Below are 13,915 nucleotides of genomic sequence, written 5' to 3'. Positions count from 1 at the left end.
CATCCAATCTCTAAACCCCCTCCCCCGCAAGCTGCCCACCACATTCCGCCTGCACACGACCCCATACCTCGCTGTCGCACAATCTCCCCCCAGCTCGCGCTATCATCCGCGCCATCAAAACCAGCCGCCTCCCCCACCAAATTCCTCTGCACCTCGACCTCACACCATGTCGACAACCTCAGCGCATCGCACCAAGCGTCCTTTCCAGCCGTCAATTACCTCATACTTTGCCCGCGCCGACCGCTCCGATCCCGATGCAGCTTCCTCGCCCATCTGCGACCAACCTCCGCCCCAGGGTCTGGCCGCCGTCCCCGCCAATGTTCAAGCCTCGCTCCTGAACGTCGGCATGCGCGTGCGCAAGTCCGTCCCGGAAGGCTACAAGACACATAAAACCCTCCCTCCTACCGCGAACCCAAGCATTCCATCACACGTCCAGTACAAGCCGCAAGCGACCTTTGCTCCTACCATGCCGACCAGCCGTCCGACCGAGCTCCTGCCCTTCTGCGGCATACACAAGACGGGCGGTTACGACGTCCAGCAGCAGTCGCCATCCTACTTCCACCACGACGCTGGCAACGCAAGCTCGGCACATGCCGTCGACGCCCACGCGTTCGCGTCCCCGGCCGACGACTTCGGCCTCTCCAGCCAGGAGTCCAACGCCTCGACCATCTCGACCGACTCGCTGCCCACCAACAAGCGCCGCTACGAAGACGATGAGGACGGCATTGGCGAGCATGACCTCGCTGCGGACAACGCGCGGGGCGACAACGGCGACGGCGCCAGACCTCTCTTTCCCTCGCTGAACACTGGCTTGGCCGTGCCCGCCAGGGGTGACGACGTCGACGAGCTGCAGATCTCGCCGCGGACGGTGTATCCGGTGAGCCACACGGTCATGCCGAACCTTGGCGCGCCGATGAGGCCGGTCGCGAGGCCGAGGACGAGGAGGAAGAACGGCGATGTTGCCGGGGCCCGTGGCGGGGGCCGCCGACAGGCGGTCGACGAGGACCCGTTGGACTTTGGAGAGGCAGACTTCTTGAGACCTCCGTCGTCAGAATCGTGGGGAGGAGACGTGGAGGTGGAGATGGGTGGGATTTGATGTGGATCTCTAAAGGGGAACTCGTGTACTATGACAAAGGTGGCCGGGAAACAGGCAGCATTTTGGTTCGGTCTTTGATTTGAGCGCAGCATTGGTTTTTCATTTTTCCCCCTCGGTGTCCGGTAGCTTCAGCATACCAACAACGGCCACGAGGACATCCTGCATGCGTAGAGACACACCTGATACCGGAATATAAGATGGACAGGACTAAAAGGGTATATTTGATTGAATACGCGGGGAAAGCCCCTTCCCGCCATGGGAGCATTAGTAGAAATCAACGAAAAAGATACTAAATAAGGGCCTGATGTAGCTTCGTAAAGTGATGCGCTTTGCCTCTAGATCCCCTCTTTCCCAATGACCCCTCGCTCTATTACTCCGCATCTACGCCATCTTATAGATGTCGGTATCGAACTTGACGGGGAACTGGTCCCTGCCGCCGGCGTCCTTGCGCACCCAGACGCTCACGCTCAGCTCGCCGCAGGTGAAGTCGCCGAAGCCGTCGTCGCCGACGGTGACCTCGGCGTCGCTGTCGCCGTCGCGCGCCCAGCCGAGCACGTCGGTCCACACCTGGCCGCCGGTGCCGTCGCCGACGAACATGTGGCGCGTGCCCGGCCCGGCGTTGGACATGACGACGGCGCAGCCGCCGTCGCCGCGGTCCCACGTGCCGCGGCGGACCCAGCCGATGCACGTCACGGGCTTGTCGCCGTCGGCGCCGGCCTCGCCGTCAAAGTAGTCCTCGCAGGCGCCGTAGGCGTACAGCTGGCGCGACTTGATGAGGTCGGGCAGCTTGCCGGAGCAGGCGGGCGGGGCGGGGTCGTCGAAGGGCGTGTCCGGGCCGGGCAGCAGGCCGTAGAGGTCGCCGTAGAAGGGGCAGGGGTAGCCGTCCGGGCGCAGCAGGATGAGGGCGTAGGCGAGCGGCTTGAAGAAGTCGGCGACGGGCGTCTCGACCGTCTGGCCGGGCTGGGTGTCGTGGTTGGCGACGACGGTGACGGCGTTGACGGGCTCGTGCTGGAGCAGCGTGCCGTCGAAGATCTTGCGCAGGTCGGACGAGTCGGCGCCGCCGGCGTTGTGGAAGTTGTACAGCAGCGGCGCGTCGAAGAGGGCGAACTTGTGCTCCATCTTGTCGAGCCAGGCCGTCAGCGTCGCCGCGTCGCCCACCCAGAACTCGCCGACCAGGAAGACGTCCGTGCCGCACTCGGCGTGCAGCGCCTTGACCCATTCGTTGGTGAAGCGCTCCGAGAAGTGCTGGACCGCGTCGAGGCGGAAGCCCTTGAGGCCGAGCGTCTTGGTGACCCAGACGCCCCAGCTGCGGCAGGCCATGTTAGCGGTTGTGCGAGGTGCGTTTGGGAGGCAGGATGGCGTTACTTTTTCACGTCGGCGATGACTTCGTCGTGGGAGTAATCGACGTCGGCGAACATCATGTAGTCTGGTGGATTTGTTAGCATCTTCGGCTCGACCATGATGAGCCCGAGACATGGAAGACACCCACCGGCGTTTCCCTGCTCCTTGTCCACGCTGCTGCTCCAGCCCTTTCCCTCGCCCTGGATCTTGTAGATGGCATTCTTCTCGTTGGCGGCGTTGTAGTCTGTGCCGGTGAAATGGTACCAGTGGTATTTCTGGGAGGAGTACTGGTCCCCGCGGCCGGGGAAATCGAAGCCCAACCAGCCCTCGATCTCGTAGGGCTCGCTGACCTCCTTGGTGCGGTCGTTCGGGTCGACCTCGATGGCCTGGCACTTCTCCTTCTGGTCGGCCCCGGCTTTGTGGTTCAGCACCGCGTCGAAGTACAGGCCGATGCCGACCTCAGACGCCTTGGCCGACAGCTGCTTCAGCTCGTCGAAACTGCCCCATTTGGTGCGGGTGCCGCCCTTTTGGTCGAACTCGCCGAGATCGTACAGGTCGTAGACGTCGTAGCCGTTGCCTTGTGGGGACGCGGCTGGACCGAGTCAGTTCTGGCGCCATGTTGAGGAGCATGGGGCTTGGGCTACCTTTGCAGGCCGGAGGGATCCAGATGTTCGATATGCCGATGTACTTGAGCGAAGGCAGTGCGGCAATCAGCCTCTTCCAATGCTTCCCATCCGCGGGCACGTTCCACTCGAATGCCTGAAAGAGCGTGCCGTTCTCAGGCGTGGGCTTGCGCTCTTCGTCTGTAGGTCGGTAAGGTACGGTTTTTGAGGAAGTGAGGGTGAGTGCTACCTTTGGGGTCCCCCATTTTGGTCGTCTTGAGAAGGGAGGGAGTGTCAGGGGAATTGAAATAGCGCGGCAAGACGCGCCGGCAACGACGACAGACACGCCATTTGTACTGTTATGCAGCTAGCTAGAACCTGCTTTAGAAACACGTCTAGCTGCAGAGGGTTACGTAGCTGTAGCGTAGGCCGTTGTCTAGCAAGCGTCGAAAGCTTGCTCGGACCCTGTAGGATCCCAGCAGCGACCTGCAGCAGACGAGTGCCCCACCAAAAACGCCCGCATGTTCACGTCTGGGGACTACCCGTTTGTTGACGGTCCGCGGCCCCAAGACCCCGATAAGAGAAATATGCGAACTCGGTTGACGTGGGGGTAGTGGCGGACCCGTCTAGCGAATGGCCTCGGCCTCTAGCGCCGGGAGCGACTCCGCTCCGCAGTGGGTTGCGGAAGAAACTGGCCCACAACCATGGGTAGAGGAGTCCTATATCTGGATGCATCTGTACAGTCAGAATGCTCGCATCTGCATCCGGTTATCTGTTTCAGCAACTTATCTAGTAAGATCGGACAAACCTCCATCTACGTCCGGCTATCCACTTCGACTACCAATAAACAAAGTTTAATAAAACCTACCCTTACGCCTAGATATCTACTTCAACCACCCATGATAAGCTTTGTTAAGACTTATCTCTACGTTCAGAAATTTGCTTCGGCTGCCCATTGAAGAACTCTAGTGAAATCTGCACTTCCGTCCGGATATCTGGAAATCCATCTAAAACCATATCTACGTCCAGACGTTTACTTTGGCTACTGACGAAGTAAGGCTGTTTAAATCGACATCTACGTCCGGGCATTTGCTTCAGCTATTGACGGTGCAAGGTTGTCTAAACCTACATCTACGTCCGTACATCTGCTTCGGCTGCCCATACCTACACGTTGGATGGACTGTCGCAGTGTTGAAACGCGGGCATTTCATTCGGGAGTGTCGGAAGCACTTGTGTGGGCGTGTAGTATGATAAGAGGGACCGGCGCATGTAGATAAAAGCAAACGAAACCTGTCGAGGGCACTTGACCGCCAATTGAGGCTGCGGCGTTAGTCAGAATGGCCGTCGCAAGAGCGGTTTCTCGTGGTACGGAGGCCCGGCGGTCTGCGAGGCGGACGAGATCGGACCGGAATGACGTAAGGCAGCGGATCGCTGGGGGCGCGTCGGCAAAGGCGCGTCGACTCCCCGGGATGGCAGGGCGGGAGCACGTCAGCCCGGAAAAAGTTTTGCAGCATGCAATGCGCTGCGCTGCTGCTTGCCGCCGCCCTGCACCTCCGTCAGCCGCAATGGCACAGGGTGACAGGAGACGGCCGGTGGCCGCTGCAATAATGGCGCAAGCGGCTCGCAACGCCCGCTCAGACCGATGATGATGATGTGGAGCGGGTGTTGCGCGTGGCAGGGTGGCAGGGGAAGGCCCCAACGCCGGTCGGCGCGACGGGGTTAAGCCCGAGTTTGGCACGCAGCGTGGCCGGACGCTGTGCGCGCCAGGCCGGCGCGGGGCGGCCACGACTTCTGCGTCGGGTCCATCCGGGATTTGGGACGAGTTTTGCCGCCAGGCCGACGCTATGACCCTGGCGCAGCGGAAAGCTTTGAGCGACATCCCTAAAGAAACGTCGACAAGTCCTCCATTCCCTCTCCCCGTCCTCTTCTCCATCTCCACTCCACCGCGTCGTCCCTCCCTCCTCCGTCGCGACCCTCACAATGGCCTCGAAGATTGACGAGATCAAGGCTAAGGCCGAGGCTGCCAAGCCCGGCCAGCTCAGCGGCCTCCAGCTGTACTCCCGCTTCGCCTTTGCCGGCGCTGTCTGCTGCTCCGTCACCCACGGCGCCCTGACCCCCGTCGATGTGTAAGTTGCTTCCCGACCCGCTCTGCTCGAATCGCCTGCCGCTGCGTGTCTCGCTGCCGGCCAGCGCCTTCGCAGACGCCCTCTTCCGCGCGCCCGACGCTGACCGCTCCATCTCTGCAGCGTCAAGACCTCGATCCAGCTTGACCCCATCAAGTACAACCGCGGTCTCATCGGCGGCTTCAAGCAGATCATTGGCGAGAAGGGCTTCGGCGCTGTCTGGACCGGTGTCGGCCCTACCTTCGCTGGTTACTTCCTCCAGGGTGCCTTCAAGTTCGGTGGTTACGAGTTCTTCAAGCAGCAGTCCATCAACACCATTGGCTACGAGGCCGCTGCCAACAACCGTACCGCCGTCTACCTCGCTTCGTCCGCCGCCGCCGAGTTCTTCGCCGACATCGCCCTGTGCCCCCTTGAGGCCACCCGTATCCGTCTCGTCTCTGACCCTACCTTCGCCAGCGGTCTTATCAGCGGTTTCTCCAAGATTGCCAAGAGCGAGGGCTTTGGCGCTTTCTACTCTGGCTTCGGTCCCATTCTCTTCAAGCAGTATGTATCTCCGAGCCTTATGCTTCCACCCGCACCCACGCTAACCCATCTCCAGGGTTCCCTACACCATGGCCAAGTTCGTCGTCTTCGAGAAGGTCTCCGAGGCCATCTTCAAGCGCGTTGACAAGAGCTCTCTGTCCAACCCCGCCCAGACCGCCGTCAACCTTGGCTCCGGTCTGATCGCTGGTTTCGCTGCCGCTCTCGTCTCCCAGCCTGCCGACACTATGCTCTCCAAGATCAACAAGACCAAGGGCGCCCCCGGTGAGGGTACCACCAGCCGCCTGATCAAGATCGCCAAGGAGCTCGGTCTCCGTGGCTCGTACGCCGGTATTGGTGCTCGTCTGTTCATGGTGTATGTATTCCCGTTCATCTTATTGACTGCACTTGCTAATCAACCCTTAGTGGTACTCTTACTGCTGGTCAGTTCGCAATCTACGGCGACATTAAGAAGGCCCTGGGCGCAACCGGCGGTGTCGAGATTGCTCCTTCGAAATAAGCGAACAAGAATAGAGTAGAGGGACTAGATGCAGGAGGTGCGGAAAGTGGAGAAATAGAGTCCGTCGTCTGGGTGAAACCGGACCACGGCAATCCATGAATATTTTTTTGTCGTTTGCGTTGGTTGTTTTATGAGCATTTCTGGATTGTTCTCTCGTCTTGACTAGCCTTGGAAGGGGGTTCGTCATGTTATAGAATAGATGTCTTGGGTCGAAAGTGTACGAGAAAAGACTCGGGACTGTAACATTAGCTCACTTCACTAACTAGCTAGGGTATTAGATGGAAAGAGTTCTGACGCAGATCCGTCTCGTCTACGCGCTATAGTGAACTACTTTATAAAAATGCACCCCAATGAAGGATTCCACTGCCTACATGTCGGTGCAAAAATGCACCCCAATGAAGGATTCCACTGCCTACATGTCGGTGCAAAAATGCATCCCAATGAAGGATTCCACTGCCTACATGTCGGTGCAATACCACAGCCATCTGCCGTTTCATGCTCTCGGCTCTGAGCCACTTCACTGAAAGTCCAGCGCCAATCGCGCATCCTTCAGCGAGCTTATCGTGTCTACGGTTGCCAGAACAGTCTTCTCAAGGTCTTCTTCGATACTCTCCAAAAACCTCCTGGTTGAGTTCGCCACCGCTCTCGCCGCTTCTAGTTCGGTCTTGCCTTCGAACATGTAATCCAATGCTTTCGGATGTTCGAGTCGTCGTCGCATCTCTTCTTTACGAGCCACCTCGCCCTCGACATCTGTCGCCATGAGCCTGCGCACTCGTGTATGGGCCCTCAGCATGCTCTGCTCGGATAGGTCTAATAGACATTCAGTCGTTTCTGTCTGATTTTCAAGCACGTCAAGGCAGCTGTCGGCAGCCGTCGCAAGGCTCTCGGTCGTAAGAATTGCCTTCGCGACCAACGACTGAGCCGTTTCCGTGTGAGTGTTAAGCTCAGCCTTCTGGATGTCATGGAAGGCCTGCAAATCGAGCAGTTCCTGAACCTTATCTGTGTAGTCAAAGCCTGCGGCATCCTTCCAGCGCCCTAAAGTCATCGTCTTGCACTCTTCCCACATCTTCTTGTTTGCAGCACGTTCCATCTTCTGGTTTCTGGCCCGTATTCTTCCCCACTCGACTTGACTCAGGAGCTGACCATCCAGGATTCTACGATACTGCTCCCTGGCATCCTCTTCCTTCTGCCTTTGCAACTCTTGGCCGGCGTGAGTTTCGAGCCTCCGTATCCATCCATCGCTCAAATCCGCTAGAAGCCAGTCCTTGTCGTCTTTCTTGGCCACAACTCCGGGTTCAGGCCGGTCTTTAGCTGCAACTGTGTGATTGTAGCACATAAGATCCGCAAGCAAGGTCCTGTACTGGATGGCTCGGCATTCCTTGGAGGACATCCCCTCTACAGTCGCGCTCTCCAGCCTGGGTTGAAGTTCGCGCTTGGTCCAGCGCTGTCCAGGCCGAGAGGCTCTTTGTTGTAGTACTCCGGTGAAGTTAGACCTTGGTGAGTCCTTCAGGGCACCTACGACGTGGCTGAGTTCCGGCATCTTCGTGGCAATGAATACTAGTTCTGAGTCGTGTACGGAGGCTCCAGGCGTTCAACAGGCTGTCTGTGAGCTGACAAGCTTTCGAAGGTGCAAGTTTCCTAATACTAATATTTCTACGACAGGTCTTTGTCAAAACTAATGAACCCCATGATGCGGATAAATGCTTTGACTGAGTGGCATGACAAAGCAAGGAGTAGGTGACCAGTGTCAACTGACTCCGAAGCAAACACCTCGATGCATTCAAGGTCGTAGGATCACAGGTGTGAAGGGTAAGAGGTTCAAACAAACTCATCTCGTGCTCTTCCGTGCTTGCTACATGTGCTCCTTGCCATTGTTTGACGTCCATGACTGCTGCCGCAGTTCGTCATGAACGCAGACACATGTGAAAAGCGGAGACCACGTGGAGACGCGAATGCGGGGTCATGTTGCATGGCTTCGTGACGTACGTCAACCTGGTTAGTTGCGGATCCTCCCGCGTAGCGTGGATCGGGTCAACACTTGCCTATTCAAGACTATCCATCATGCCGCAAGTAGTGTAGCTTCTAGATCTTAGATCTTGTCAGATTCGCAATGATGATATCACATCCTGTGTAGCGAACGTCAAAGGCGCGAAGCTGAATCGAGTCAATGACGCACTCGGGACATGCTCTAAAGCATATAAGTTGTACCTGTTGCTAAGCTTTTCGCCACTCCACAATCATCAACCTCTATCACAACAAGCTACATTGACACCAATCAACCGTACCTATGTCGGGCTATTCCTCCAAGCAGTTGGATGGCGACCAAAGCGCCAGGATCATGGATGCCGGTGCCTCTGCGTATGTGTTCCACGGCATTCCCGCCGTCTTGATAGCATGCAGATATTGATGCATGGCCTAGTGCTCACAAGAATGTCGATCTCAACGAGGGTATCCACGAGGACTCACAGGCCAGAAACGTATGCCTTCGCTCACAACCGCTTTGAGGTTTATGGCTCATTGGCGATGACACAGGAGCCCGCGGGTATGAAGACGTCTGGAACAGGCACTTCGATTTTCAGCTCCCAGGGTTCCGTTGGCAAACAGTTCACCAGTAAGCGCTATATTTCCAGCGTGGAGCAGTCAGCAGTATCGCTTTACTGCCAGTGTTTGAGTGAAAGACTGACTCATCACCAACAACAGCCCAGGGTGCTATTGGCGGCACTGCGCAAAAGCTTGGAGGCCCCTTCGACGCACAGGGTTCGATTGGAAAGCAGTTCACGGACAAGGGCTCTATCGGCGGTACGGTGCAGGACCACTTGGGCCAGGGCGAGTCCAACAGCATTAGGAAGTGAATTGTCATACTTCCAACGTGAATGGTATACGTGTATTAGTACAATAACATGGCGTCGGCATGGCTGTTTCCAGAACATATCAAAATCAGATTTCACGAGAGGACTGGGTGACGAAAGAGTGACAGTGCGGGAGTGATTATGTCTCCAGCGATGACGTAACGCTACCGGATTCCGCTGCGTAACGCGCCTCTGCCGCCTACCGTAATTTTCTGCGCGTCCGACGCCTCCGATCTGCCGGCCCGCTTTCGCAGCGCGTCACCCATGCACTTTCACCTTATTACTTACATACCTCCACATTCGCCGCCCGTTGCAACCACCAGCCTCGTTCACCAATCAATCCAACATGGCAGACGATCCCCTCCTCGCGCTCCAAGACCCCGACTACAATTCCGCATCGGACGAAGAATTCGACCCCAACGCCGCAGGAGAAGACATCGCCGCCGACGACGACGACGCCTCCTCCATCTCCAGCTCCGACAACGAAGGAGGCCCGAAGAAAAGCGCGAAGCCCGCCAACAAGAGCCGCAAGCGCAAGCGCAGTGCCGACGACGACGATGCCGAGCTCGATTCAGGCGACGAGGCCACCATTGCAACCGCACGGCGGCGGCAGCAGCAGCAGCAGCAACGTGGCAGCAACAAGAAGCAGCGGCAGGATGAAGGCGGCGACGACGATGTGGACCTTTTGAGCGACGGCGGCGGTGAAGGAGGCCTGGTCAAGACGCGCGCGCAGCGGCGGACGGAGCAGAAGGAACGGAGGCCGCTGGCGCGCGTGGACGGCGCGACGGCGGATGTGGATGCGATCTGGGCGGCGTTGAGCACGGCGCCGGTGGGGAAGAAAGACGCTGGGGGGGCGGGGGGAGATGAGGAGGTGGGGGAGGATGGAATCGCGGACGGGAAGAAGGAGGGGTTGGGGACGCAGGATGCCGTTCCTGCGGAGGAGACCGAAGAGGAGATGATCACGATAAAGCGGACGTACGACTTTGCTGGGGACCGCATAACAGAGGAGCGCCAGGTGCCGAAGTCGTCGGCCGAGGCGAAGCTCTACCTTGCTCATCAGCAGGGAAAGCCGGATAAGCAGCAGTCTTCCGCAACGCCTGATGTGGACAGCAAGGACAAGGATGCTGCAGGGGGTGAAGAAGCGCAGGAGGCGGCCAGGCCGGGTGTACGTCGACCGCTCCACCGCCCCTCACGTTTCGACCCGAATCCTACCGCCGAAGTGAAGGGACTCTCGCCGGAAAAGCAGCTTACCTGGGCGCGCCGTCGCATCTTGCTTGATCCCAACGCTGCCACGCCTCTTTCTACCTCTACCGCACTCAATACCACTGCAGACGCTCAAGCTGCGAATGCGGCAGCAATCGCGGCAAAGAAGGGCAGGGACAAGGCACAGAAGCTCAATACGGTGGATAAGAGCAGGCTGGATTGGGCGGGCTACGTCGACAAAGAGGGCATCGCGGACGAACTGGACGAGTACGGTCGTGCTAAGGAGGGTTACCTTGGTCGCATGGATTTCTTGAACCGGGTAGACGAGAGAAGGGAAGAGGAGCGGAGGGCTGCAAAGGCAGCATTGAAGACGTAGAAGAGTGGGCGGTGATAGTGATACCCTGTCTGTTTCCTGTAGCCATTTAAAATAGCCATCATACCACCAGCGTAATATGAATCTAAGCACTGTGAAACCTTCTTCCCTGGCCAATAACTCTGTTGAGACTCGCGGGAACCACCAGCGAAGACCCGTCACTTCGCATCTTGCAATCAACCTCACCCAACCCACCCTAGTCATTCTCATACCTCCTCTTCCTACTGAACATTGTGCTTAGCCACTCATGATCGTATCCACTGTTGTATCTCCCTCTCCTTCTTTCCCACTGTCGTAGTCCAAGTCATATATCTTGTAATGCTTGAGATCATTGCTCAAAACGCATATGACGCGCCTATCTTTGCGGCCGTTGATATCGATCTTAACCGGTGTGAACCGCTCGCTCGAGAGGAACACGTGTCTGACGAACGGCGCCCAGGAATCAGGCGTATCCATGCTCCAGGTTTGGCGAGAGTCGTCGGGCGGAGGCGCGCCATCAGGCAGAGAGTATTGGCTTGCAGATTGGGACAGAAACTCTGATGAATGATGAAGAGTGCTGGGGGTCCGATCCGTAGCATAAGCTGAGTAGGGGAGGGAAAGAAGATAAGAGGCGTCTGAATTGTGTCAGCATGTTTAGTATGACGAGGTTGTGGGGGTAGCTGACCATCTCTGCGAAGGAGGACCATGAAGGTGCTGTCGTCGACGAACTTGAGATCTACGATCACGCAGCCGTGGAATTTGATTGTAACGGCCTGCATGGAGTGGACAGAGTTCGTAATATTATTGAACACATCGCCGTGTACAATACGATGAAGCCGGACTGCAGACGATCAGCTCAAGTAATCATCCGGGCAACCATTCGCCTTACCTTCACTTTTGGCTTCTTGGGGAGCAAGAATCAAAAAGGTTGATATGTCCGACGAATCCTCCAGTTTCTTTATACATGTCAGAGATGCTCGATGCTTTCATGCGGGCGACACACATACCTCGAAAACCATCCTCACGTCTCTAGCCTCGGACACAGCACCGTCTTCCAACACCAGTCCACAATCCATGCTGCTGTTTTTTGCTTGCCATGCCGTCATCTGAGCGAAAAGCTCTCGGCATTGTGATTGCAGAATCTCTTGAAGGGTCCAAGCACACAGGCTTCCATCCGGAATCGACCCGTCATGGCGATGGATGTTCATATTTAGCTTTACGTGCTCATATGCCAGCAGTTCAGGTCTGGGATCAAGAATATCTGCTTGACGTCTCAGGAATGGCGCAAGCTTGCTTTTGGTTAGAGCGCCAGGAATATAGGCGAGCAACAGGCCATGGTCAAGGCCAGGGTCTCTCTCAGCTGCCTCTTCCGCGGATTGCGAGGCGGGATCGGAAGCCTGTGTGTCAATTTCGTGGCGGAGCCATTTCGAGAAAGCAGCGAATTGACGTCTCTCTTCCCCGGCGTAGATGAGCACATTGTGTGCAAGGAGACGAAGACAGCGAAGCGTATCGAGGATATTGCTGAGCTCCTCTGGGGGGACATTGATGATTTTACTGGACCCTGAGTAGCGGGCAAGGCCACGGAGCATGCTCACTACAATACTTGTGCGGTCGATTGCTGGTATGATGTTCTCGTGGGTTATCTCCAGTACCTTGGTGTAGCCCTGGCTTGCTGCTTGGTCCCATCGCTTGTGGCCCTGCGACAATGTTAGTAGAATGTATCGAAAGTTGCAACCCTATACATGCGTTTTCTGCCAGTTCATCAACCAACCACTCCTTAATAGTCGGAGGACAGTGTCCGGTTGCAGCCACATGGTACAAGCTCGAGATTAGATCACCTTCTCCCTTTTCGTCCAATGTCTCGCTGATGTTCCTCATGAACCTCGAAGGCAGGTCCCGCGCATTGTGGAAGTAGGCGACAATGGTTCGAAGGCACGATTGCAGATACTGCAGAAGATTTTGTAGCTGTGCAGTCTTGGACGCGATAAGGTGGAGGTAGATTCCGTTCGAGGGGATGAAGCGAAGAGTTAGAGGCACAAGTGCGATGCGCGGTCTCTCCCATGACTCGCTCTTCATCTCTATGAGAGACAAGTGGCTGCAAGAATACGGATGCGAGGCGTGAAGAAGCGGCGTCTGGTTGATCAAAGACCACTCTGAGGGTATCCGCATGCCGCCAATCTCCAGGGAATCATATATCGTAGGACTGACAGCTCCATTGTCGCAACCTATGAGCAGTACATCTACGGCATTACTGTCCCGCATGTGCTGCGAATGGAATATTGCGTCAATGGACTGCTGGGAGCTGAAAGCGTCCGTCGCCTTCGCCTTTGCCATCATCTGGAAGGGGTTTGCTGGAGGAGCTGGGATGAGCGGGAGCTTTGGGAGAGCATCTTGCACGTCTATCAGCGCAATCTGGTCTGGAAGGTCTGGCGCAATGCCCAATTTGATCAAGTCCGGTTGGCGTTCGAGGAAATCGTCAAGGGTAACTTCTTCTTTCTTCTGATCCCAGTCTTCGGTTGTGTCGAACAGGTCGTCACCCGGGGCGGACAAATGGCTGGGTCCGGGGGCCCTGACTCCAGTACGCTCCTTCACAGCGGCGACGTCGATGAAGTTAACGCCCCATGCGAGCGACGAAATGCGTGGTGGGGTCTCGTCGTCGGCGGCGAAGCTCGCAGCCTCGCGACGGACCTGTTTGACTGTCTTGCCCGTTTCCGATGACACGATGTCCACAGAGCCGTCATCCCATGCGACGGCAATATGCTGGCCTGGATGGGTCGGTTGTCAGCGGTTGCGGAGATCACGTGCTGAGCAATATCCTGCCGAACTGGGCGTAAGAGGGCCTGTACCGTTGAACTTCCAGCACATGGAATCGACCTTGCTCTCGAGCGTCTTGCGCTTGAGGCCAAATGCGCGTTGGCCATTCAGCCTGTAGACGTCCAGAGCCTCGTCTTGGGTAATCACGGCGACCAAGTCCATCGTCGGGCAGTAAGATACGAAGTGAGGGCGGACAGGCTGCGGCAGAGCCTTCTCGGCCTGCAGCATCAGCGATGGCGCCTCGGAGGGCTCCATTGTGAGCTGTAGGCCGTGAGGCGTGTTGGTTGGTGGGAGTTGCGGGAAGAAGGCACCACGGACGGGGCCGAGGAAAGGCGAGAAGTCGCGTCGCTAGGAAAACGCGTCGCTCACACCTGCAGCAAGCCGCCCGCTCCACGTCGTGCGCTCCCAAGAACTGCCGTCGCAAACAACTTCGTGCACCATGGCTGCTACGTCACCGCATACCGATCACTGCCCGCACAGGTCCGAGATTAAACGG

At 57.2% G+C, this 13,915-nt stretch overlaps 7 protein-coding genes across 7 annotated transcripts; 4 read left to right on the top strand and 3 right to left on the bottom strand.

Annotated features, from left to right (window-relative positions):
- Positions 1-166: 166 nt before the first annotated feature.
- On the top strand, positions 167-1,096 carry BKCO1_2200098 (ribonucleotide reductase inhibitor; the record flags this gene model as incomplete). The annotated part of the gene is made up of 1 exon (XM_020272901.1): positions 167-1,096. The coding sequence occupies one exon, from the start codon at positions 167-169 to the stop codon at positions 1,094-1,096; it is 930 nt and encodes a 309-aa protein (XP_020130849.1).
- A 381-nt stretch (positions 1,097-1,477) lies between these two features.
- Positions 1,478-3,305, bottom strand: BKCO1_2200097 (glycoside hydrolase family 13 protein; the record flags this gene model as incomplete). The annotated part of the gene is made up of 5 exons (XM_020272900.1): positions 1,478-2,402; positions 2,462-2,522; positions 2,586-3,029; positions 3,082-3,240; positions 3,290-3,305. The coding sequence occupies 5 exons, from the start codon at positions 3,303-3,305 to the stop codon at positions 1,478-1,480; spliced, it is 1,605 nt and encodes a 534-aa protein (XP_020130819.1).
- A 1,714-nt stretch (positions 3,306-5,019) lies between these two features.
- BKCO1_2200096 (mitochondrial phosphate carrier protein) lies at positions 5,020-6,201 on the top strand (the record flags this gene model as incomplete). The annotated part of the gene is made up of 4 exons (XM_020272899.1): positions 5,020-5,165; positions 5,286-5,705; positions 5,761-6,057; positions 6,108-6,201. The coding sequence occupies 4 exons, from the start codon at positions 5,020-5,022 to the stop codon at positions 6,199-6,201; spliced, it is 957 nt and encodes a 318-aa protein (XP_020130818.1).
- A 517-nt stretch (positions 6,202-6,718) lies between these two features.
- Positions 6,719-7,741, bottom strand: BKCO1_2200095 (synaptonemal complex protein 2-like; the record flags this gene model as incomplete). The annotated part of the gene is made up of 1 exon (XM_020272898.1): positions 6,719-7,741. One exon carries the CDS (start codon positions 7,739-7,741, stop codon positions 6,719-6,721), a length of 1,023 nt encoding a protein of 340 aa, XP_020130870.1.
- A 747-nt stretch (positions 7,742-8,488) lies between these two features.
- On the top strand, positions 8,489-9,053 carry BKCO1_2200094 (uncharacterized protein; the record flags this gene model as incomplete). Its single annotated transcript, XM_020272897.1, has 4 exons — positions 8,489-8,559; positions 8,621-8,678; positions 8,734-8,812; positions 8,902-9,053. 4 exons carry the CDS (start codon positions 8,489-8,491, stop codon positions 9,051-9,053), a joined length of 360 nt encoding a protein of 119 aa, XP_020130817.1.
- Positions 9,054-9,396: 343 nt separating this feature from the next.
- BKCO1_2200093 (swr1p complex component) lies at positions 9,397-10,629 on the top strand (the record flags this gene model as incomplete). The annotated part of the gene is made up of 1 exon (XM_020272896.1): positions 9,397-10,629. The coding sequence occupies one exon, from the start codon at positions 9,397-9,399 to the stop codon at positions 10,627-10,629; it is 1,233 nt and encodes a 410-aa protein (XP_020130816.1).
- A 234-nt stretch (positions 10,630-10,863) lies between these two features.
- BKCO1_2200092 (anaphase-promoting complex component cut20 apc4) lies at positions 10,864-13,674 on the bottom strand (the record flags this gene model as incomplete). The annotated part of the gene is made up of 6 exons (XM_020272895.1): positions 10,864-11,240; positions 11,291-11,446; positions 11,495-11,561; positions 11,613-12,302; positions 12,373-13,370; positions 13,452-13,674. The coding sequence occupies 6 exons, from the start codon at positions 13,672-13,674 to the stop codon at positions 10,864-10,866; spliced, it is 2,511 nt and encodes an 836-aa protein (XP_020130815.1).
- Between the last annotated feature and the right edge of the window lie 241 nt (positions 13,675-13,915).

Source organism: Diplodia corticola, assembly GCF_001883845.1.
Source record: "Diplodia corticola strain CBS 112549 chromosome Unknown scaffold22, whole genome shotgun sequence".
Taxonomy (NCBI): domain Eukaryota; kingdom Fungi; phylum Ascomycota; class Dothideomycetes; order Botryosphaeriales; family Botryosphaeriaceae; genus Diplodia; species Diplodia corticola.
Note: the sequence above shows the minus strand (reverse complement) of the source record. Positions and strands in the feature narration are given on the sequence as shown.